At 46.1% G+C, this 26,089-nt stretch overlaps 1 protein-coding gene across 2 annotated transcripts in view; it reads left to right on the forward strand.

Moving 5' to 3' along the window:
- abcb7 (ATP-binding cassette, sub-family B (MDR/TAP), member 7) overlaps positions 1–26,089 on the forward strand; it is a 101,358-nt gene that overhangs the window by 30,180 nt on the left and 45,089 nt on the right. For both annotated transcript variants that reach the window (XM_072505750.1, XM_072505751.1), the window contains exons 5-9: positions 9,670–9,802; positions 11,236–11,504; positions 13,383–13,471; positions 13,568–13,655; positions 15,290–15,464. In XM_072505750.1, coding sequence (XP_072361851.1) covers positions 9,670–9,802; positions 11,236–11,504; positions 13,383–13,471; positions 13,568–13,655; positions 15,290–15,464 — 754 coding nt within the window. The remainder of the gene's footprint in view (positions 1–9,669; positions 9,803–11,235; positions 11,505–13,382; positions 13,472–13,567; positions 13,656–15,289; positions 15,465–26,089) is intronic.

Here is a 26,089-nt window from a genome sequence, read left to right on the forward strand (position 1 = left end):
GCGCATATGACGGGGGCGAGGCTGAGTAGGTTCTTTGGGGTGGAGGACAGATGTGGGAGGTGCTCAGGATGTCCGGCAAACCATGTCCATATGTTTTGGTCATGTCCGGCACTGGAGGCATTCTGGAGGGGAGTTGCGGGAACAGTATCTAAGGTGGTGAAAGTCCGGGTCAAACCAAGCTGGGGGCTAGCACTATTTGGAGTCGTGGATGAGCCAGGAGTGCAGGAGGCGAAAGAGGCCGGCATTCCGGCCTTTGCGTCCCTAGTAGCCCGGCGAAGGATCTTGTTAATGTGGAAGGAGGCGAAGCCCCCCAGCGTGGAGGCCTGGATAAATGATATGGCTGGGTTTATCAAGTTGGAAAGGATAAAGTTTGCCTTGAGAGGGTCTGCGCAGGGGTTCTACAGGCGGTGGCAACCGTTCCTAGACCATCTCGCGTAGCGTTAGATGAAGGTCGGACAGCAGCAACCCGGGGGGAGGGGGGGACATCGTTCGTGGGGGGGGCGGGGAAAGGGGGGTTACTGTGGAGGGCATGTGAGCAAGAAAGCACATGAATGTTCTGGAAACTGACATGTACGGGAAGAATCCATTGTACAAAGTTCTGTATTTTATTGACTTGCCATGTTCATGTCTTGCCACGCGAGTTCTTTTCTTTGTTACGTGGGGGGGAGTTTGTAAGGTGGAAAATATTGTTATTGAAAAATTCTTAATAAAAATATATTTTAAAAACAAAAAAATCTTTGGGTTGTGGGGGCGAAACCCACACAAGCATGGGGAGAGTGTGCAAACTCCACATGGACAGTGACCCAGAGCCGGGATCGAACCTGGGACCTCGGCGCCGTGAGGCAGCAGGGCTAACCCACTGCGCCACCGTGCTGCCCTGGGTGTTCACTTTTGACAATGCAAGCCGAGTTTTGAATTATTTATTGGAAGATAGCACTTGCCAAACTTAATCCCGATCAAAATAAGAATTATAATTAAAACCTACAGTCTGTCCGATTATTGCTGAAACCTCTTTCTGTGCTTTTGTGGTAAAATACAATTTTTCTCATTAAAGATGCATTCCAAAATGATGCCGGTATTCTATTTACAGTTATCAAATGTAATTATTTGAAATTAACTGTATACCCTGTGCCCTGAAATAAAAACTTGATTCACGTGGGAATGTAATTTACATAATATCCACATGACTGCATTACCCCTAAGCAATTTGGTCTTCTATCCTCCTGGAATAAATCTCATTATACAATGCACTGTGGCGTTCTCTGTTTTATGCATGTATGGAATCTTCTTATTACAAGCTCAACGGTGATCTTAATTTTAAATGTTAACCCGAATTGATGTGTAGGTTAAAAACCTATTTTTGTTATTATTTTGATGTAGTCTATTTTATTTTTAACTTGATCACTATATAAAGGAATGTAGTCTCTTCCACTTGAAACTGTATCACATGATTCTAGCTTGTGACTATTTTTCTCCTCCGTTTCTATGGAAGCTTGCTCTCTTGTGTATATTAAGTATGTGCCTGGCAATCTATGTGCACAGTAGGCCTCTTAATCTGCTAATTGTTCAATTAAGCAAGTTTGACTACTGTTTAACTCATTAGCTAGCGTTAAATTTTCATCATTGGATCAGTTAACCAAACAATGCGTGAATGGCTTTATGGCATTCCCTATCAATGTATGCTACGGATAGTCTTTAAGATATTCTACAAATTATTCCTAGTTTCAACCTTTGCCGTTAGCCATTAGCCACTTGTTGTTGGACATCCATTCCACTGAGTGTTCAACAACAAGAGCTCATGTTTGTATAGAATCTTTGATGTCATGAAACACCCCAAGGTGTTTCACAGGAGTGTTATCAATCACAATTTTTGACACTGAGCCACGAGGAAATATTAAGGCAGGTAAAGGTCAAAGAGGTAACTTCTAAGGAGCAACTTTGAGGTAGGGAAGCAGTGAGATTTAGGGAGGAAATTCCAGAGCTCTGGATCTTGAAGGCCGTGGCCATCGATGGTAGACCAATTAAATTGGTGACTCACAAGAGTGCAGATATCTCTTGAGGATTCTAGGGCTGGAGAAGATAAGAGATGGGATGGGACAAAGCCAGTGAGAGATTTGAAAACAAAGTTCACAATTGAGTAAGGACATGGGCATCAGAGTTTTGAATATCCTTTTACGGCAGGTAGAATGTGGAAGGTCAATATGGCAGGTAGAATGTGGAAGGCCAACCATCACAGATCCGGTGGAGAGTATGGATAGGATTATGGGGGTATTGACGGAGTTTGGGTGATTCTCAGGGTATAAGGTCAATGGAGGAAAGAGTGAAATCTTCTTGGTCAATGTTCAGGTGCACGGGACGGGCTTGGAGAAGTTGCCGTTTCAGCTGATGAAGTCGAATTTTCGAAAGTTAAGTACACAGGTGCCGCATAGTTGGGCCCAATAAGTTGAATTTGGCGAACTTGGTGAAGAGGGTGAACGATGTTAAGAGGTGAGATGTTCTACCGCTTTTGGCTGGGAGGATCCAGACAGTAAAGATGATGGCCTTGCCAAATTTTCTGTGATTTCTGTGCCCAATTCAATCTTTGGAAGGATGAATAAGATAATTTCTGAGTTCTATATGGGCGGATAAGGTACCTCGGATTAGGAGGGTGTTTTTGGAGAGGGAGAGGCAGATTGGTGCTGCCGAGCTTGTGGAATTATTACTGAGCGTCGAATGTTGAAAAGGTCAGGAAGTGGGCTGCGGAGGAGAGGCCGGAGGGGACGGATGGAGGCGGCCTCGTGTACCGGGACTGGTTTGAGGGCACTGTTACTGGCATCTCTTCTGTTCTCACCAGCTAGGTATTTCATGGGTTCGGTGGTGGTGTCATCGCTCAGCCTGTGGAATCAGTGCAGGCAGCATTTTAAGATGGAGGGTATGTTATTGTGGCCGGTAATCTGTGGCGATCGTAGATTTATCCTGCCAGGGCTGGATTCTACATTTAGGGTATGGGAGCGGGTGGGAATATATTGTTTTAGGGACCTGTTTGTGGGTGTGTGGGGGGGGTAGGTTTGCGGAGTTCAGAGAGTTGGAGGAGGAGTTCTAATTGCCAAGAGGTAATGGATTTTGTAAATCAGGAATTTTGTGAGAAAGGAGTTGGCCATTTTCCCGAGGTTGTCACTCCCATTGTTGTGTGAAAGACTTCTGTCTGAGGACAAGACAGTGAAGGGTAGGATCTCGGACATGTACGGGGAATTAATTGAAAGGGCATCGGTGGAAGATATAAAGTGGGAGGAGGAGCTGGGGGTATTCGAGACGGGGTTATGGAGTGAGGCCCTGTGAAGGGTAAATTTGACCTCGTGTGCAAGTTTAAAGTGGCGCACAGAGCGCACATGACTCCGTTTTTTCCAGGGCGAGAGGATAGATACTGGTGGTGCGTGAGGGGACCGGCCAATCACACATATATGTTCTGGTTGTGGCCAAAGTTGGAGGAGTTCTGGAAGTCCCCGTGGGAGATTCTGGGGGTGTGGGTGGCTGCAAACCCGTAGGTGCCAATATTTGGGGTGTTAGAAGATCCGAGAGTACGGGTGAGGAGAGATGCCAATATGTTGGCCCTTGCCTCACTGATAGCCCGTAAGTGGATCTTGTTAGGCTGGCAGAACCTGGAGCCGCCATGGTGGGTGAGTGACTTGGCAGCATTCCTTCATTTGAGAAAAAGTATTTTGCCATTAGGAGATCAGAGGAGGGGTTCCTTTCGAGATGGGGACTTTTCATCACCTTCTTTAAGGAATGGTAAATGTCAGGTTGGGGCAGGGGGCAGTTGTAGGGGTTGATTTTGCTGTATTGTGGGTTATTTTTTGTCTGTTTTGTTTTTAATAATTGTAAAGTAGATTAGGTTGGGACATGGAGGACTTTTGTAGTAGGACTACAGTTCATGGCTGATGGTTGTGATTTGTACATAATTTGAAAATGCCAAGCAGAGATAGGGAAGAGAGGATGGCGAGGCAACAGCTAGTGGATTCCATTCTGGAAGTCGATAGAAAATATTCCGAGGCCCCAACTGTAGAGCTGCTGGCGGAGAGGAAAAAGTGGCGAATGGACTTTAACCTGCTATCCACTAGGAAAGCAGTATACCAACTCCGCCAGACACGGGGGACCTTATACGAACACGGAGATGAGGCTGGCCACCTATTGGCTCACCAGCTGAGAAAGCAGGCAGCCACGAGAGAATTAGTGCAGGTTAAAGATAGCAGAGGCAGATTGGTAACAGCCAAAGAAGGTCAATCAGGCATTTGAGACCTTCTACCGGGGACTGTACACCTCCGAGCCCCCCAACGGGGATGCGGGAATGAAACAGTTCCTAGACAGACTGGAACTACCAGTGGTGGGGGAGGACAGACCGGGGGAGTTGGAAGCACCAATAGACCTGGGAGAAATCATGGAGAGCATCAGCTCCATGCAGGCAGGGAAGGCACCGGGACCCAACGGGTTCCCGGCGGACTTCTACAAAAAATTTGCACCAATCCTGGCCCCACACCTAAGGGACATGTTCGCGAACTCACTAGCAGGGGGCACCCTACCCCCACGCTAGCGCAAGCCATAATCTCATTGATACCCAAAAAAGATAAAGACCTGACAGAATGTGGATCATACAGACCCAGTGCGATCAAGATGAAAGTACTGCCAACGTTCCTCTTCCTGTTTGGATCCATCCCGATCTTCATCCCCAAGGCCTTTTTCCAAAACATAGACAGTCTACTCGTGGCGTTTGCGTAGGGGGGTAAGAACCTGAGAATTCCCAAACCGACACTGCAAAGAGGAAAAGTCAAAGGGGGCTTGGCTTTACCGAACCTACAATACTATACCACTGGGCAGCAACGGCAGAAAGAGTGAGGGGATGGGGAAAAGAACCCGACACAGATTGTGTACAAATGGAGGAGGCATCCTTTAAAGGAACGACCCTCCGGACCCAGCACTCCCGTCCTCCTCAACAAGATGCACAACAAGCCCAGTGGTAGTGGCCACGCTGAAAACGTGGACCCAGTTGAGACAGCACTTCGGGATAACCAAAATGCCATCCATGGCCCCCAAATGCGGCAATCACAGTTTTCCCCTCAGCCATGCTAGATACCACCTTTAAAAGATGGAGGCGGGACGGGGGCACACTGACGGTCGGCGACTTCTACGTAGGTCGCAGACTGGCGACACTGGACGAACTGACGAGAAAGTGGAAACGAGCAAAAGGACAGGAAATGAGACACCTTCAAATAAAACACTTCCTCTGCAAAGAGACAGTAGGGTACCCCAGGGCCCCAGAAAACACACTACTAGAGGATCTGATAGGCAAAAGCAGCGAGAAGGGGGGGGGGGGGCTATGTGGGAAAATATACGGACAGCTACTGGACAGAGCTCGAACACCACTGGACAAGACCAGACAAAAATGGGAGGACGAACTGGGGACAGAGGTTGCGTGGGGACTCTGGAGCGAAGCACTGAGCAGGGCTAACTCCACCTCCTCCTGCGCAAGGCTAAGCTTAATGCAGCTCAAAGTGGTGCACAGAGCGCACCTGACCAGAACCCGAATGAGAAGGTTCTTCCCGGAGGTGGAGGACAAACGTGAGCGGTGCCAGAGGGGCCCGGCCAACCACACACTCATGTTTTGGGCTTGCCCCAAGCTTGCTGGGTTCTGGACAGCCTTCTCCGAGGCAATGTCCAAGGTTGTGGGGGTGAGGGTGAAGCCAAGCCCAATAGTGGCAATCTTCGGGGTATCGGAGCAGCCAGAGCTACACATGGGGAAGGGGGCTAACACCCTTGCTTTCGCTTCCCTAATCGCATGCCGGAGATTCCTGCTCGTCTGGCGATGGGCAGCACCACCCGAAGCTGCAGACTGGCTCGCTGACCTCTTGGAATTTCTCCACCTGGAGAAGATTAAGTACGCCATCCGAGGGTCGGGGGAAGGCTTCCTGGATACTTGGGGGCAGTTCGTCAGCCTGTTCCAAAACCTGTTCGAGGCCAGCAACGGAGAGTAAGCTGAGGGGGAAAAAGAAAGCTAGATGGGGGTGGGTGGATGGAAGGTGGGGAAACCACAAGAGAACCCCAATGTGGGAGGGAGGGGGGGGGGGGCGCAAGAGAAATCATAGACCGATCCCGAGGGCACCAAAATGTACACCGAGCTAATTAAATGAAGGACAAAACAAACCACTGTAAAATAAAGTAAATTAGCACGGGCAAGAAAAATGTTATGTGTATATACACAGCAACTGTTTATAAATATGAATATACTTCCCCATAAACATATTGTTTCTCTTCTCTATTTGTGGCATCTTTTGCCGCTTTCTCTACTGTTGTTCCTGAGAATAATGAGAGAATCTAAAAGCCCAGGTTATCAACAAATACAGCTGAGCAGGAAGGGATTTTGAGTAACGTTGCCACTCAGTAATGCACAGTAAGAAGTCTTACAACACCAGGTTAAAGTCCAACAGGTTTGTTTCGATGTCACTAGCTTTCGGAGCGCTGCTCCTTCCTCAGGTGAATGAAAACTGAGGAAGGAGCAGCGCTCCGAAAGGTAGTGACATCAAAACAAACCTGTTGGACTTTAACCTGATGTAAGACTTCTTACTGTGTTCACCTCAGTCCAACGCCGGCATCTCCACATCATGGCTACCATCGACTCAGTAATGCAATTAACAAGTGTGACTTTGATGTGGAATGTGTCAACATGAACAGCTCCTCAAACACGGTCACAAACATCTCCCACCTTTTCTCAAACTCCCCTGCTGAGCCCCTTAACTCATACTTTATCTTCTCTAACCGCAGGAAGTCATACAGGTCACCCAATCATGCCGACCGCCACTCTAGCAAAATTTGTCGCCGTGCAATCAGAGAGGCGAAGGCCAAGACATCGGCCTTCCTCCTCTCCATGAGCTCCGGCTTCTCTGAAACCCCAAATATCGCCACCAAAGGGTCCGGGTCCACTCCCTCCTCCACTATCCTGGCTAAGACCGTGAACACTCCCGCCCAGAATCTTCCCAATTTTTCACAACCCCAAAACATGTGCGCATGATTCGCTGGCCCCTGCCCACACCTCTCACACTCATCTGCTACCCCCTGAAAGAACCCACTCATTCTCGCCCGGGTCATATGCACCCTGTGCACCACCTTAAACTGTATCAGGCTCATCCTTGCAGAAGAGGCGGTCCCGTTTACCCTTCGCAGTGCCTTACTCCATACTCCCCAATTGATTTCCATTCCCAACTCCGCTTCCCATTTCTCCTTGATCTTCACCACCCGATCGCCCCCCTGCTCCCCCAGCCAATTATTTATATATATATATATATATATATATATATATATATATATATCCCCAATTCTTCCCTCCCCTTCCACATCCAGAAGCAGCAGTCGCTCCAGCAGGGTGTATCCTGGCAATCTAGGGAACCCCTTCCAGACCTTTCGTGCAAAGTCCCTAACCTGTAGATACCTGAACTCACTACGCCTCGGCAGCTCTACCCTCTCCCTTAGCTCCTCTAGACTGGCAAATCCTTCCTCCAAATACAAATCCCTCACCTTGACCAACCCTACGTCCCTCCACCTCCTGTATACACTGTCCATCCCCCCTGGCTCAAACCCATGATTCTCGCACAGCGGCGTTAGCACCAACATCCCTTCCACCCTAAAATGCCTCCTCAGCTGATTCCATATCTTCACCGTGGACTGCACCACTGGGCTCCCTGAATACCTACTCCGAGCCATTGGCAATGCTGCTGTCACCACAGCCCTCAAACTAGACCCCTTACAAGATTCCTCCTCCATCCTAACCCACTCTATCCCTTCTCCTTCCCACCACCGCCGCACCTTGTCCACATTCGCCGCCCAATAATAATGAAGCAAGTTTGGCAACGCCAACCCCCCCTGCTACCTCTGCCTCTGTAGCAGGGTCCTCCCCACCCTCGGCACCTTCCCCGCCCATACAAAGTCAGAGATGATTGTGTCCACTTTCCGAAAAAAGGCCTTTGGTATAAAGATCGGGAGAGCCTGAAAGATAAACCAGAACCTCGGCAGAATATTCATTTTCACCACTTGGACCCACCCCGCCAATGTTAAGTGCAGTGTATCCCACCTCTTAAGATCCTCCCTGGCCTCCACCAGCTTCGTTAAGTTCCACTTTTGGAGCCCCATCCATTCCCTCGCTCCTGAATCCCCAAGTACCGAAACCTATCCCCCCTAAATTAGCCCGCTGTGCCAGCTCATTCACCGGGAATACCTCGCTTTTCCCTACATTCAGCTTTATCCCGAGAACCCTCCAAACCTCCCCGACAGGCCCATAATCCTTCCCATACTCTCCACCAGATCCGAAACATACAGCAAGAGGTCATCGGCATTGAGCGACACCCGATGCTCCCTCTGTCCCCATATTATCCCCTGCCACTCTGCTGACCCCCTGAGAGCCATCGCCAATGGCTCTGTGGCCAGTGCAAACAGCAGCGGCGACAGTGGGCACCCCTACAACGTACCCCTGTGTAAGTCAAAGCTTCAGGAGCTCATATCATTCGTCCTCACCCTCGCTCTTGGCGCCACATACAGCAACCGCACCCATGCGACCCAAAACCTCGAACAAGTACAGCCACTCCACCAGATCAAATGCTTTCTCCGCATCCATGGACACCACCACCTCCGGTATCAGAGCTCTCGACGTTTTCATCATCACATTTTCAAATGAGACATTATGCTTGCTTTGTTCATATCGTATCAGCAAAAATGGGTGGGAACATAGCAAGAAAATGAGTCCGACATCTGTGCCTGTGGCTTACTAGGCAATTCCTATCACTGAGTACGTCTGCAGCATGTGATTACATGGAGTTATTTTCTTTCCTCCATAGCCCTCCCAAAGTTTAATTGGTCCTGGCACCATTAGAAAATTCATAAATATCTGCACGTTTTTAAAAAAGTCAAAAACCCACACCTGCCATTTTCTGAGTTTCTGTTTTGAAGTTAACAGAGGAACACTAACATTCAGAATTTCTCTTATTTCATTCTTGTCTCTTTCTGGTCTAATAGTATAGAATGATTCCAGCACAGAAGGAGACCATTTGTTCTGAGTAATTTGTGATTTCTGAATCTTGGAGGGAAACTGAAAGAAGTTAGGGCAGTGGGCTCAGATCAGCCTAACACTGCCCTTGGGTATCTGTTGGTGACACGATAAGGAATGGCATTAGCAGGGGTCTGCCACCTGTAGGGATGGTGAGGGTTACAATTTTTGCCCTGATTTAAAAAAACACCGTTTTTGCATCAAGCTGCAATATTGGTTTGATCAGGAGTGAGATTTTCTATTTTTTAAATGTATAATTCTAAAGACCTACATTATATTTTTATGATTGTATTCTTTGTTTTAAAATAGGACAACCGAGGTGCAACTGTGTACTTTAATACATATTAAAGAAGCTACAGCTATCGGCTTCTTTGTTGTTAAAAGCAGGCATGTAAATACAGTGAAGCAATGATAATACTAGCATCAGCTGCCAGCTATTAGATGTTACAGTGAATTAAATCTTTACTGCCAACTTTCTACAGCACTAAGGACTTGACATTTCAAAGTGCCTCCAGGACCTTTATTCAGGAAGCTGTAAATCAGTCAAATTATTCACTAGGTATAGTGTTCAACCTTTTGTAATGTTTGTTCTTGTGTCTTCGCAGCTCATGAATATAATGGTTCCCTTCATGTTTAAATATGCAGTAGATGAACTCAACCAAATGTCAGGTAGTGTTTTGAACCTGAATGATGCAACTAGTACAGTCATCACCATGGCAACAACTGTCCTTATTGGCTGTAAGTAAAATATTTTAATTTGCTTGACAGATGTTGACTTTCTTGCAGTGCAGGTTGCAATGAGTAGCAAATGTTTCTGGCAAGAGAATTGCAGAGATTTTTTTTCCACTTTGCATAAATTTATATTATGTACATGAGGATCTTGATGTAGTGATTTGCGTTTACAGATTATATCAAAATACATGTAAATCATTTTGCTGTTGCAAAAGAAGAACGCAAGGCATAATGTGGCAGGAAACTAAGTCTGAAAGGGTAATAGGTTTGCAGTTTAAAATGTGTACACTCAAACAAATAAATAGGGTGGGACCTTCAGTCCACTTTATGATGACTCATTGCCTAGTTTGTTTAGCTGTTGCAGTAGAAGTCGTAATGGTTTCAGAGAATCATGTAGCATAGGAGGTTATTCAACCCATCGTGCTTATGCTGGCCTTTTGCTAGAGCTATCCAATTTACCCACTCCGCTCTTTTCCCACTAGCCCTGCAGACATAATTGGATTGAAAACTGGGCAATACAAGAAGGATTGGGCTAGGCAGAATGCATTTGCAGCAATTGTCACGAGGCTAGAACAGCATAACAGACGCGGAATGTACAGCACAAATAATGGCCATTCTGATTGTTTCACTTTGCTGTAACGCTGGATCAAATTTTCACCTAGAGTCAGCAAAGATCTTGAGCAAATGTCTCTTGTGTCAATTATACCTTCGTTTTGTCATTTTTTTTCTCTCTGATTTTTCTTCCCTCGAGGGGTTTGACCTTTAGCTGAATTCCAGTTACTCGCCTGCAAGTTGTCATCCAGTATCTTATCCAAGTAGCCATTAGTAACATATGAATTTTAATGGTGAATGTTGGCAGTCTATTCCAATAAAAGGATGTATCGTAACAAAGTTATGATACAGGGGCTGTTTAGCACAGGGCTAAATCGCTGGCTTTGAAAGCAGACCAAGACAGGCCAGCAGCACGGTACAATTCCTGTAACAGCCTCCCCGAACAGGCGCCGGAATGTGGCGACTAGGGGCTTTTCACAGTAACTTCATTTGAAGCCTACTTGTGACAATAAGTGATTTTCATTTTTCATTTCCTTGATCAACATCAGTGTGGTTGTTGTTGGACTTACTTGGCAGAGCAGAAAGAGGTTCCAATTTGTAATGTGCTCCTCATGGCCCCACTCAGATCAGCTAAGTCAAAGGTTAATGAATTTTGGGTTCCTTTTAGCACGTGTGGCTCAGCATTCACTGGGTCATCTTGCTGAACCGTCAGTAAAATAATGGTCTGTATTTTTGCTCCTGCCATGTATGTGTAACAAAGACCACAATCATTAACTTGTTCAGTATTGTAATTTGATAAAATTGAACATTTATTCATGCAGGAAGTAACCTTGAAGTGATGAAATATGTTTCGAAAAGTCAATTCAAATCTTCTAAAATCTTTGCAGATGGTGTTTCGAGAGTTTGTGCGGCAGCCTTCAATGAACTCCGGAATGCTGTTTTTGGCAAAGTAGCTCAAAGTTCTATCAGGCGAATAGCCAAAAACGTCTTCCTGCACCTGCACAATTTAGATTTGAGTTTCCATCTCAGCAGGCAGACTGGTGCACTCTCAAAAGCCATAGACCGAGGAACCAGAGGTATCAGTTTTGTGCTGAGTGCCTTGGTGTTTAATCTAGGTCCCACCGTCTTTGAAGTACTGCTTGTCAGTAGTATCTTGGTAAGTAACACAGTTGTTTGAGCTTGATTTGGTAGATGAAACAGTCCAAGGAATATTCCACCGTTAACGTACAGCTGAATTACAGAAACCGTTTCTTGGGTGGGGAAGATGAGAAAATATTTTGTTAATTTTCTTTGCTCCCTTTGTGTCTTCAGCCATTGTGTACTACCAGCTAACAAGAGGTGAGCAGGAAATCCCCTGGTCCGTCTGCCAATATTGTGTCATATTTTTGATCAAGGAAAGAAAAATGAAAGAGCCACGGTTCAGAGGCAGGTGCTGCCAATGTTGAAAAGTGACTAGGTAAATGACGTTGAGTTTTTGGAAACCCGAAGGTTGTGAAGGAGGAAGGAAAAATTGAGTGAGGCAAGGAATGTTGTAGGCTTGAGGTCCTAGCCGGGAATGAATTAAAATAGATTGTGATTATTCTTAATTTCAATAGTTATCAATGCAGTTATACTGCAAGGGGAAGTAGAGGAGAATGTGGATTTTTTTAACGAATGCAAGAAAAACTTAGCTGAAATTGACAAGACCAGTTTTGCTTTAAAATAGAGGACGATAAAGGTAGCCATGGAGAGAACAATTGTCTCGAAATTCGAGCGCGATTTCATATCTAAAATGCAAACTATTTATTTGCACGACCTCAAGAATGCTTGAAAAAAATTGGGTCAATTGTTCCTGGTATAAGTGCAAACTTCTAGTCTTGGAATGAGTTATTCAGAATGACAAAGATGTTGGGCATAAATGAGCGAACAGAGCTTCTTGAAATCAGCTTTAGAAATACAAGTTTACTGTCAGAGAAAAGTGAGGGGAGGAATGTAACGGATAACTCCAGAGTGGTGTGGCTGTTGTTAGCTGCCAGTTGAATTGAGCAGGTGGTCTTGGATGACATCCTTGCTTGGACATTCAAGTTGGAAATTCAGCACATAGGGAATTGCAGGCTTGACTCTTCACTCTCCCAATCCACAGGACGCCAGTGCCCTCAACTATTGCCCATTCCTGTTGACACGTGCTGGGAAATTTAGTCGGTGATTGAAGAAACTTGAATGTGATTACTTTTGTGGTGTGGAAGGCTGCTTTTTTAAAAAAAATGTTTAATACAAAATACATTGCATCGTCTTAAGTGACTTCCATCACGAACTTGTGTCACTAATCGGTGACTATAAGCCACTCTGCTACCCAACTAAACCATTGGGCGGCAGTAAAGTTCTCTATTTCGAAAAGGCAGATGAAATTGACGGGTAAGATTAGTATTGCGGTAATTCAAAACTTCCGAGGTTGGTCAGCATATCTTCATGATTCAATTGTGATTTTAAAAAAGGGCAGGGCAGCGGGACTAATGGAGTTGCTCTTGCACGGAGCTGGCACAGGCGCAATAAACTGAATGGCCTCCTTCTGTGTTATAACAATTCTTCCACTCGTTCTATGATGTTAGCCACTCTGTAGCATGAAACTAAATTTTGGTCTATATGTACACTGTCTTCGAACCATTGTGCAGTCCATTCCCATTTGTATTAATTGTCTTGAATGAAAGAAAGACCTTGCATTTATAAAGCACCTCGTCACATGCTTTGGCGGTACCAAAACACTTTATGACCAATGGATTGAATGAAGATTTTTTTTCTCAAAATAAAACTAGGTCTTACTGCCTTTCTCCACTATTAGCACCAAAATACAATAATCAGGGTTTTGTGTCTAGTAAAAGTTTATTCATAAACACAGTGGTTCAAACCAGCCTTGATGTTGGAGTACATAATTCAAGATCATATGCAAAAATCTGCATTTGCCCGAAGTTGTTTTAAGTTACTTGCAGGATATGACAATAGGAAATACTATATTCTGAGCTGGCAATGTTTCACTTTTTAAATTTCTATTTTGCAGTATTATAAATGTGGTGGACAATATGCATTAATAACTCTGGGGACTTTATCTGCATATGCGGCTTTTACTATTGGCATCACACAGTGGAGGTATTGTAGCAATATTAAATTTGTTGATTTCACAGTTTTTTTCATGCCCACCAGTGTCTGTGTGGTGACTTTGCAATATTAATTTCTCATTTGTAGGACTCGATTCCGAATCGAAATGAATAAGGCTGACAATGATGCTGGCAATGCTGCAATAGACTCACTGCTGAATTATGAGACTGTGAAGGTAAGATGTGCTGAATGTGTTTTTAGGATTCCGAACGGTGCTGTATCAAAAACAAAATCCAGCTTTAAGATTATACAATTTAGATTGTTGTACTCTGTTCTTACCCTCCTCTTGTTACAGTTCTCAGCAATGTAGAAGTGTTGTAAAATAATTAACACCTCTGCGTAAGCATTTCCTCTAGCATTAGTGAAACTGTATGAATTAAGTTTGCATTTCATTTGATTTCCTTATGAATGCTGAGCTATTTCGATTATCATAGAATCCCTACAATACAGATTGAGGCCATTCAGTCCATTGGGTCTGCATCGATCCTCTGAAAGAGCACCGTAACCCCACCGAACTTGCACATTTTTTGACAGTCGGAGGAAACCTGAACACCCAGAGCAAACCCGCGCAGACACGGGGAGAATGTGCAAACTCCACACAATACAGTCACCCAAGGCCAGAATTGAACCCGGGTCCCTGGCGCTGTGAGGCAGCAGTGTATTTCAAATTTTGATTGTTAGAATGTCCAAAAATAGATATTAAATAATGTTGGTAAATGCACTTGTTGCAGTATCTCCAGATTCAGGGACTGTTTCGGGTGCAAGAACTATTATACAGGGGGTGAATTTGGTACCTCTTATTAGTGTTTAAATTGTTGCCAGACTGATAGATGAAATACTGGCCTTGCTGCAATCTATCTTTGGCAAATAGTGGTGAAGCATTGGCAGAAATCTGTGACTTAGGCAGCTGAACACTCTCTGAAGAAGGCTCACCAGTAGAACTATAGCAGGAGTTCTACACCATTACACAAATTGCTCTCCGTCATAGATTCCATAGAATGTGGGCGGCCCGGTGGCGCATTGATTAGCACTGCTGCCTCAGCTCCATCCGATGCAGGGTAGCTAAGCCAACAATGTTCTGCACCACCTTGGGAATCGCTTACAAATGAACTGAGGCATGAGACTAAGCTGTCTGTCTAAATTGCAGCGAGCACATAGTTATGGCACAAAAGAATAAAGGGAGTTCCTTAGAGGTTTAACTGGTTAAGTTAATGACAAACTAGGGAATACCTAGAAATAAAAGCGGAAAATGCTGGGAAAACTCAGGTCTGAAGGTATCTGTTTTATTTGACACTTCCAGTTGAGAGCATTTTACTCTTGATTTAAGAAGCTTGATCCCTCGACTGTTTTAAATGGATCACATCCAGAGCTCTGGCAGGAAGAGAATAATTGGATTATATGCACCCATGTTGAGGAGAAAATCAAACAGGGTTCCTATTGATGAATATTATGCAATGAACTCTAAAGATGGGCATTGGATGACAAAATTAGTTTTGGCCTTGATGCCATGGTAGTTAATTAGCCCCGTAGTCAATATACGTATGAAAAATTTGGAAAGCTAACCAAGACTTTCTGACATCCACAATCTGGAAAGGAGCCTTCAGGAAAAGAACAAAGCATAAATTTGAAGAAAGGTGGGAATAATTTGAGTGTATGATATTGGGAAGAGGCATTTCATTTTGATGAAAGCTTTTCATATAGTTGTGCTTTTAAATATGTTTCTTGTTTGCTCTAAGCTTAAGCAAGTTTTTATTTTGTGAGACTAGTTATAAATTAACAAGTGTACCATGGTTTAACTTTCTCTTGCAGTATTTCAACAATGAGAAGTATGAGGCAGAGAGATATGACGGGTACTTGAAGACTTATGAAGCTGCGTCTTTGAAGACTGCCACAAGTCTTGCAGCGCTAAACTTTGGTCAGAACCTTATCTTTAGCATTGGTCTGACTGGAATCATGTTACTTGCAAGTCAAGGAATCCTGACAGGTACTCCAGTCAAACGGGCTAATTTGTTTAAAAGATCTACAGCCTGTACTTTTGGATGAGTTATCCTTTGATGTAATGTTCTTCCCTTTCCACTTAGTTTATGTACAATTCATTGGCAGCCCACTGTGTTTGAGTCCAAGGCAATAGCTCCCAACATCCATGCTATGTCTTAGGTTCTAGGAGTGCACACATACATTAAGGGACCTGGAAGGTTCCTTACCGTGCTTTGTGTGGAATCATGACTCACTGACTGAATTGTTGTGAGCATCAGTAGAGTTGCTGTCCTCCAGGCTTTAGATTCAGTATGGTAGGCCATGAGTATCCTACCATACAGGCAATTTAATGCTCCTTACAAGCAGAAACAATACTTTATTTCATGAATCATGCAAAGTAGATTAATTAGGAATATTGTGAGAGTGATTCCGTTTCCCCCCTCCCACTATTTCCTTTATCAATTCTGGAAAACTGAAATGAATACATTTTTAGATGTACTATATTTCATTTCTCAATCACCATTCCCAATGAAAAGCTTTCATTATTAGTTATGTCAACAGGAATGAAGGTGCATCAGATCTGAAAATCTAGTGAATTCGTACCTGCTAAATGACTAACATCAGGAATTTGGCGGGCGATACAGAAATTCCTGATATTAGCTTGTCTCTTTGCTCATTCAATGTGGTGACCAGTTCATTTTAATAACAAGCGTTTGAAAAGTGATCATAGAAAAAAGAACATTACAGCGCAGTACAGGTCCTTCGGCCCTCGATGTTGCGCCGACCTGTGAAACCAATCTAAAGCCCATCTACACTATTTCCTTATCGTCCATATGTCTATCCAATGACCATTTGAATGCCCTTAGTGTTGGCGAGTCCACGGTTGCAGGCAGGGCATTCCACCCCCGTACTACTCTCTGAGTAAAGAACCTACCCCTGACATCGGTCTTATATCTATCTCCCCTCAATTTAAAGCTATGTCCCCTCGTGCTAGACATCACCATCCGAGGAAAAAGGCTCTCACTGTCCACCCTTTCCAATCCTCTGATCATCTTGTATGCCTCAATTAAGTCACCTCTCAACCTTCTCTCTAACGCAAACAGCCTCAAGTCCCTCAGCCTTTCCTCCTAAGACCTTTCCCCCATACCAGGCAACATTCTGGTAAATCTCCTCTGCACCCTTTCCAATGCTTCCACATCCTTCCTATAATGCGGCGACCAGAATTGCACGCAATACTCCAAATGCGGCCGCAACAGAGTTTTGTACAGCTGCTCATGGCTCCTAAACTCAATCCCTCTACCAATAGAAGCTAACACACCGTACGCCTTCTTAACAACCCTCTCAACCTGGGTGGCAACTTTCAGGGACCTATGTACATGGACACCGGGATCTCTCTGCTCATCCACACTGCCAAGAATCTTACCATTAGCCCAGTACTCAGTCTTCCTGTTATTCCTTCCAAAATGAATCACCTCACACTTTTCTGCATTAAACTCCATTTGCCACCTCTCAGCCCAGCGCTGCAGCTTATCTATGTCCCTCTGTAACTTGTAACATCCTTCCGCACTGTCCACAACTCCACCGACTTTCGTGTCATCTGCAAATTTACTCACCCATCCTTCTACGCCCTCCTCCAGGTCATTTATAAAAATGACACATAGCAGTGGCCCCAAAACAGATCTTTGTGGTACACCACTAGTAACTGGACTCCAGTCTGAACATTTCCCATCAACCACCACCCTTTGTCTTCTTCCAGCTGGCCAATTTCTGATCCAAACTGTTAAATCACCCTGAATCCCATGCCTCCATATTTTCTGCAGTAGCCTACTGTGGGAAACCTTATCAAGCGCTTTACTGAAATCCATATACACCACATCAACTGCTTTACCCTCATCCACCTGTTTGGTCACCTTCTCAAAGAACTCAATAAGGTTTGTGAGGCACGACCTACCCTTCGCAAAACCGTGTTGACTATCTCTAATCAAATTATTCCTTTCCAGATGATTATACACCCTATCTCTTATAAACCTTTCCAAGATTTTGCCCACAACAGAAGTAAGGCTCACTGGTCTATAGTTACCGGGGTTGTCTCCACTCCCCTTCTTGAACAAGGGGACAACATTTGCTATCCTCCAGTCTACTGGCACTATTCCTGTAGACACAGTTGACTTAAAGATCAAAGCCAAAGGCTCAGCAATCTCCTCCCTAGCTTCCCAGAGAATCCTAGGATAAATCCCTTCCAGCCCAGGGGACTTGTCTATTTTCACACTTTCCAGAATTGCCAACACCACCTCCTTATGAACCTCAAGCCCTTCTAGTCTAGTAGCCTGAATCTCAGTATTCTCCTCGACAACATTGTCTTTTTCCTGTGTGAATACTGACGAAAAATATTCATTTAGCACCTCTCCTATCTCCTCGGACTCCAAGCACAACTTCCCACTACTGTCCTTGACTGGCTCTACTCTTGCCCTAGTCATTCGTTTATTCCTGACATATCTATAGAAAGCTTTAGGGTTATCCTTGATCCTACCTGCCAAAGACTTCTCATGTCCCCTCGTGGCTCATCTTAGCTCTCTCCTTGGGTCCTTCCTAGCTAACTTGTAACTCTCGAATGCCCTAACTGAACCTTCATGTCTCATCTTTACATAAGCCTCCTTCTTCCTCTTGACAAGTGTTTCGACTGCTTTAGTAAACCACGGTTCCCTTGCTCGACCACTTCCTCCCTGCCTGACAGGTACATACTTATCAAGGACACGCAGTAGCTGTTCCTTGAACAAGCTCCACATTTCCATTGTGCCCATCCCCTGCAGTTTTCCTCTCCATCCGATGTATCCTAAGTCTTGCCTCATCGCATCATAATTGCCTTTCCCCCAGATATAACTCTCGCCCTGCGGTATATACCTATCCCTTTCCATCACTAAAGTAAACGTAATCGAATTGTGGTCACTATCACCAAAGTGCTCACCTACCTCCAAATCTAACACCTGTCCTGGTTCATTACCCAGTACCAAATCAAATATGGCCTCGCCTCTCGTTGGCCTATCTACATACTGTGTCAGGAAACCCTCCTGCACACATTGGACAAAAACAGACCCATCTAAAGTACTCTAACTAGAGCGTTTCCAGTCAATATTTGGAAAGTTAAAGTCCCCCATAACAACTACCCTGTTGCTTTCGCTCCTATCCAGAATCATCTTTGCAATCCTCTCCTCTACATCTCTGGAACTTTTCGGAGGCCTATAGAAAACCCCTAACAGGGTGACCTCTCCTTTCCTGTTTCTAACCTAAGCCCATACTACCTCAGTAGACGAGTCCTCATCAAACGTCCTTTCTGCCACCGTAATACTGTCTTTGACTAACAATGCCACACCTCCCCCTCTTTTACTACCTTCCCTGAGCTTACTGAAATATCTAAACCCCGGCACCTGCCACAACCATTCCTGTCCCTGCTCTATCCATGTCTCCGAAATGGCCACAACATCGAAGTCCCAGGTGCCAACCCATGCCACAAGTACACCCACCTTATTCCGGATGCTCCTGGCATTGAAGAAGACATACTTTAAACCACCTTCCTGCCTGCCGGTGCACTCCTGCAACTTTGAAACCTAACTCATGACCTCACTACTCTCAACCTCCTGTATACTGGAGGTACAATTCAGGTTCCCAAGCCCCTGCTGAACTAGTTTAAACCTTCCCAAAGAGCATTAGCAAATTTCCCCCCCAGGATATTGGTACCCCTCTGGTCCAGGTGTAGACCATTCCGTTTGTAGAGGTCCCACCGACCCCAGAATGAACCCCAATTATCCAGAAATCTGGAACCCTCCCTCCTGCACCATCCCTGTAGCCACGTGTTCAACTCCTCTCTCTCCCTATTCCTCGTCTCGCTGTCACGTGGCACGGGTAACAAACCAGAGATAATAACTCTGTTTGTCCTAGATCGAAGTTTCCTCCCTAGCTCCCTGAATTCCTGCCTTACATCCCTATCCCTTTTCCTACCTATGTTGTTGGTACCTATGTGGACCACGACTTGGGGCTGCTCCCCCTCCCCCTTAAGGGTCCTGAAAACACGATCCGAGACATCACGCACCCTGGCACCTGGGAGGCAACACACCAACCGCGAGTCTCTCCCGTTCCCACAAAGTCTCCTATCTATCCCCCTAACTATGGAGTCTCCAATGACTAATGCTCTACTCCTCTCCCCCCTTCCCCTCTGAGCAACAGGGACAGACTCTGTGCCAGAGACCTGTACCCCATGGCTTACCCCTGGTAAGTCCGTTCCCCCCCCCCCCCCCCCAACAGTATCCAAAGCGGTATCCTTGTTACTAAGGGGAACGACCACAGGGGATCCCTGTACTGACTGCTCCCTCCCAGCCCTTCTCACCGTCACCCATCTATTTTTATTCTTCGGAGTAACTACATCCCTGAAGCTTCTATCTATGACCACCTCTGCCTCCCGAATGATCCGAAGTTCATCCAGCTCCAGCTCCAGTTCCCTAACGTGGTTTCGGAGAAGTTGGAGATGGGTGCACTTCCCACAGTTGAAATCAGCAGGGACACTGACGGCGTCCCTCACCTCAAACATTCTGCAGGAGGAACATTGCACTACCTTCCCTGCCATCCCCTCTAGGTAAAAAAAAGAAAAAGAAAGAAAGAGCTTACCTGTTATTCACTCCCCTTCTCAGCAAGCACTCACTCAGCAACCTCTGCGCCCCGCACGATAACACCAAGAACAAAGAAATGTACAGCACAGGAACAGGCCCTTCGGCCCTCCAAGCCCGTGCCGACCATACTGCCGACTAAACTACAATCTTCTACACTTCCTGGGTCCGTATCCTTCTATTCCCATCCTATTCATATATTTGTCAAGATGCCCCTTAAATGTCCCTATCGTCCCTGCTTCCACTACCTCCTCCGGTAGCGAGTTCCAGGTACCCACTACCCTCTGCGTAAAAAAACTTGCCTCGTACATCTACTCTAAACCTTGCCCCTCTCACCTTAAACCTATGCCCCCTAGTAATTGACCCCTCTACCCTGGGGAAAAGCCTCTGACTATCCACTCTGTCTATGCCCCTCATAATTTTGTATACCTCTATCAGGTCGCCCCTCAACCTCCTTCGTTCCAGTGAAAACAAACCGAGTTTATTCAATCGCTCCTCATAGCTTATGCCCTCCATACCAGGCAACATTCTGGTAAATCTCTTCTGCACCCTCTCTAAAGCCTCCACATCCTTCTGGTAGTGTGGCGACCAGAATTGAACACTATACACCAAGTGTGGCCTAACTAAGGTTCTGTACAGCTGCAACATGACTTGCCAATTCTTATACTCAATGCCCCGGCCAATGAAGGCAAGCATGCCGTATGCCTTCTTGACTACCTTCTCCACCTGTGTTGCCCCTTTCAATGACCTGTGGACCTGTACTCCTAGATCTCTTTGACTTTCAATACTCTTGAGGGTTCTACCACTGTATATTCCCTACCTGCATTAGACCTTCCAAAATGCATTACCTCACATTTGTCCGGATTAAACTCCATCTGCCATCTCTCCGCCCAAGTCTCCAGACAATCTAAATCCTGCTGTATCCTCAGACAGTCCTCATCGCTATCCGCAATTCCACCAACCTTTGTGTCATCTGCAAACTTACTAATCAGACCAGTTACATTTTCCTCCAAATCATTTATATATACTACAAAGAGCAAAGGTCCCAGCACTGATCCCTGTGGAACACCACTGGTCACAGCCCTCCAATTAGAAAAGCATCCCTCCATTGCTACCCTCTGCCTTCTATGGCCTAGCCAGTTCTGTATCCACCTTGCCAGTTCACCCCTGATCCCGTGTGACTTCACCTTTTGTACTAGTCTACCATGAGAGACCTTGTCAAAGGCCTTACTGAAGTCCATATAGTCAACATCTACTGCCCTACCTGCATCAATCATCTTAGTGACCTCCTCGAAAAACTCTTATCAAGTTAGTGAGACACGACCTCCCCTTCACAAAACCGTGCTGCCTCTCACTAATACGTCCATTTGCTTCCAAATGGGAGTAGATCCTGTCTCGAAGAATTCTCTCCAGTAATTTCCCTACCACTGAAGTAAGGCTCACCGGCCTGTAGTTCCCGGGATTATCCTTGCTACCCTTCTTTTTTTTTAATTTTTTTTTTATAAATGTTTTATTGAAATTTTTTTCCCAAACAACAATTTTTCCCCTCTTACAAAGCAAACGCAACAATAACAATACAGAAATTTTAAACAATACACAAGTAACAAAACCCCTTTATCTTTGACCTAAACTAACCCCCCCCCCCTCCCCCCCCCCCCCCTCCCCCATGGTTGCTGCTGCTGGTCATCTGTCTTCCCTCTAACGTTCCCCTAGGTAGTCGAGAAATGGCTGCCACCGCCTGGTGAACCCTTGAGCCGATCCTCTCAGGGCAAACTTTATCTGCTCCAGTTTAATGAACCCCGCCATATCATTTACCCAGGCCTCCAGTCCGGGGGGTTTCGCCTCCTTCCACATGAGTAGGATCCTGCGCTGGGCTACTAGGGACGCAAAGGCCACAACGTCGGCCTCTTTCGCCTCCTGCACTCCCGGCTCTTCCGCAACTCCAAATAGAGCTAACCCCCAGCCTGGTTTGACCCGGGCCTTCACCACCCGCGAAATCACTCCCGTCACTCCCTTCCAATACCCTTCCAGTGCCGGGCATGCCCAAAACATATGTGCGTGGTTTGCCGGGCTCCCACCACACCTCCCACATTTGTCCTCCACTCCAAAGAACCTGCTCAATCTTGCTCCCGTTATGTGTGCTCTATGTAGCACCTTAAATTGAATCAGGCTAAGCCTGGCGCATGAGGAAGAGGAATTTACCCTGCTTAGGGCATCAGCCCACATACCCTCCTCTATCTCCTCCCCTAGTTCTTCTTCCCACTTTCCTTTTAGTTCGCCCACCGACTCCTCCCCCTCTTCCCTCATCTCTCGGTAAATCTCTGACACCTTGCCCTCTCCGACCCACACCCCTGAAAGCACCCTGTCCTGTATCCCCTGTGTCGGGAGCAACGGAAATTCCCTCACCTGTTGTCTAGTAAATGCCCTCACCTGCATATATCTCAAGAAATTTCCCCGGGGCAACTTATACTTTTCCTCCAATGCTCCCAAGCTCGCAAAAGTCCCATCTATAAATAAATCTCCCACCCTCCTAATTCCCAACTGGAACCAGCTCTGAAATCCTCCATCCATTCTTCCTGGGGCGAACCTATGGTTGTTCCTGATTGGGGACCCCACCAGGGCTCCCCGCACCCCTCTCTGTCGCCTCCACTGTCCCCAGATATTCAATGTTGCCCTTGCTACCCTTCTTAAACAGAGGAACAACATTGGCTATTCTCCAGTCCTCCGGGACATCCCCTGAAGACAGCGAGGATCCAAAGATTTCTGTCAAGGCCTCAGCAATTTCCTCTCCAGCCTCCTTCAGTATTCTGGGGTAGATCCCATCAGGCCCTGGGGACTTATCTACCTTAATATTTTTTAAGACACCCAACACCTCGTCTTTTTGGATCACAATGTGACCCAGGCTATCTACACCCCCTTCTCCAGACTCGACATCTACCAATTCCTTCTCTTTGGTGAATACTGATGCAAAGTATTCATTTAGTACCTCGCCCATTTCCTCTGGCTCCACACATAGATTCCCTTGCCTATCCTTCAGTGGGCCAACCCTTTCCCTGGCTACCCTCTTGCTTTTTATGTACGTGTAAAAAGCCTTGGGATTTTCCTTAACCCTATTTGCCAATGACTTTTCATGACCCCTTCTAGCCCTCCTGACTCCTTGCTTAAGTTCCTTCCTACTTTCCTTATATGCCACACAGGCTTCGTCTGTTCCCAGCCTCTTAGCCCTGACAAATGCCTCCTTTTTCTTTTTGACGAGGCCTACAATATCACTCGTCATCCAAGGTTCCCGAAAATTGCCGTATTTATCTTTCTTCCTCACAGGAACATGCCGGTCCTGTATTCCTTTCAACTGACACTTGAAAGCCTCCCACATGTCAGATGTTGATTTGCCCTCAAACATCCGCCCCCAATCTATGTTCTTCAGTTCCCGCCTAATATTGTTATAATTAGCCTTCCCCCAATTTAGCACATTCATCCTCGGACCACTCTTATCCTTGTCCACCAGTACTTTAAAACTTACTGAATTGTGGTCACTGTTACCGAAATGCTCCCCTACTGAAACATCTACCACCTGGCCGGGCTCATTCCCCAATACCAGGTCCAGTACCGACCCTTCCCTAGTTGGACTGTTTACATATTGTTTTAAGAAGCCCTCCTGGATGCTCCTTACAAACTCCGCCCCGTCTAAGCCCCTGGCACTAAGTGAGTCCCAGTCAATATTGGGGAAGTTGAAGTCTCCCATCACCACAACCCTGTTGTTTTTACTCTTTTCCAAAATCTGTCTACCTATCTGCTCCTCTATCTCCCGCTGGCTGTTGGGAGGCCTGTAGTATACCCCCAACATTGTGACTGCACCCTTCTTATTCCTGATCTCTACCCATATAGCCTCACTGCCCTCTGAGGTGTCCTCTCGCAGTATAGCTGTGATATTCTCCCGAACAAGTAGCGCAACTCCACCTCCCCTTTTACATCCCCCTCTATCCCGCCTGAAACATCTAAATCCTGGAACGTTTAGCTGCCAATCCTGCCCTTCCCTCAACCAGGTCTCTGTAATGGCAACAACATCATAGTTCCAAGTAGTAATCCAAGCTCTAAGTTCATCTGCCTTACCCGTAATGCTCCTTGCATTAAAACATATGCACTTCAGGCCACCAGACCCGCTGTGTTCAGCAACTTCTCCCCGTCTGCTCTGCCTCAGAGCCACACTGTCCCTACTCCCTAGTTCTCCCTCAATGCTCTCACCTTCTGACCTATTGCTCCCGTGCCCACCCCCCTGCCATACTAGTTTAAACCCTCCCGTGTGACACTAGCAAACCTCGCGGCCAGGATATTATTGCCTCTCCGGTTTAGATGCAACCCGTCCTTCTTATACAGGTCACACCTGCCACGGAAGAGCTCCCAGTGGTCCAGATAATGGAAACCCTCCCTCCTACACCAGCTGTTTAGCCACGTGTTTATCTGCTCTATCTTCCTATTTCTAGCCTCACTGGCACGTGGCACAGGGAGTAATCCCGAGATTACAACCCTCGAGGTCCTGTCTTTTAACTTTCTGCCTAGCTCCCTGAACTCCTGCTGCAGGACCTCATGCCCCTTCCTGCCTATGTCGTTAGTACCAATATGTACAACGACCTCTGCCTGTTTGCCCTCCCCCTTCAGGATTCCCTCTACCCGTTCGGAGACATCCTGGACCCTGGCACCAGGGAGGCAACATACCATCCTGGAGTCTCTTTCACGTCCACAGAAGCGCCTATCTGTGCCCCTGACTATAGAGTCCCCTATTACTATTACTCTTCTGCGCTTTGACCCTCCCTTCTGAACATCAGAGCCAGCCGTGGTGCCACTGCTCTGGCTGCTGCTGCTTTCCCCTGATAGGCTATCCCCCCCGACAGTATCCAAAGGGGTATATCTGTTCGAGAGAGGGACAACCACAGGGGATTCCTGCACTGACTGCCTGCCCTGTCTGGTGGTCACCCATTTCTCTGCCTGCACCTTGGGTGTGACCACATTTACATAACTGCGATCTATGACGCTTTCCGCCACCTGCATGCTCCTAAGTGCATCCAATTGCTGCTCCAACCGAACCATGCGGTCTGTGAGGAGCTCCAGTTGGGTGCACTTTCTGCAGATGAAGCAATCCGGGACGCTGGAAGCCTCCCGGACCTGCCACATCTCACAGTCAGAGCACAGCACCCCTCTAACTGACATTGCGTCAATTAATTAAAATTTGTCTTTTTTTTTTAAATACTTTTTTTTAAATTTCAAAGTTACTGTCAACTATCTGTTTCCTAGCACTAGATTTCTAATAGAAATGCGATAGCTAACTATAATACTCTCCGATCTCTGGCTTAGATATCCTCTAAATTATAATTAAGTTATTATGTTTAATTAGTTCCCAGATACTCAAATTGTTTTAAAATTTAGGTTAGAATCCCAACCAGCCACTCTGGCCACAGCTTTTCTGTGATGTCACTTTAGTTTCCCCCCGACACACACAATTTGAAAAAAGGTATAAAAGTAAAAATAACTTACTTACCTTCTGAGTGTCTTAGATGTTCTCAGGTTCTCTCGCTGACAGAGACTGCTCCTCCACCTCCGAACCTTGACCTGCACAATGCTAATAATATAATAATAATATAATATGGCACTTGCCTTACACCAATGGGTCTTATTATTAGGTTAGAGGAGGAGGGCGGGTGGGAGACACTACACGTGTAGTGTCTCGGGTTTCCTCTCCACCAGAATTTATTGGTTGGGGGGGGGGGGGGGGGGGGGACTTCCGGTTCCCGCCTTATATAAAAACAAATAAAACAGAAAAGAAGAACAGACAGGGGACCAGGCAAGGCTTTTAAATACACTACTCACCTCCCAGAAGGCCCCTGCGCACCGCTGCCGCCGAAATCCAAACACCCGAGGGAAAATAAAAGAAAAACTACTTACCAGTCACCAGCCAGCCCCTTACCTGCAGGCTGTGACA

This window comes from Scyliorhinus torazame, chromosome 5 (assembly GCF_047496885.1).
Source record: "Scyliorhinus torazame isolate Kashiwa2021f chromosome 5, sScyTor2.1, whole genome shotgun sequence".
Lineage (NCBI taxonomy): Eukaryota > Metazoa > Chordata > Chondrichthyes > Carcharhiniformes > Scyliorhinidae > Scyliorhinus > Scyliorhinus torazame.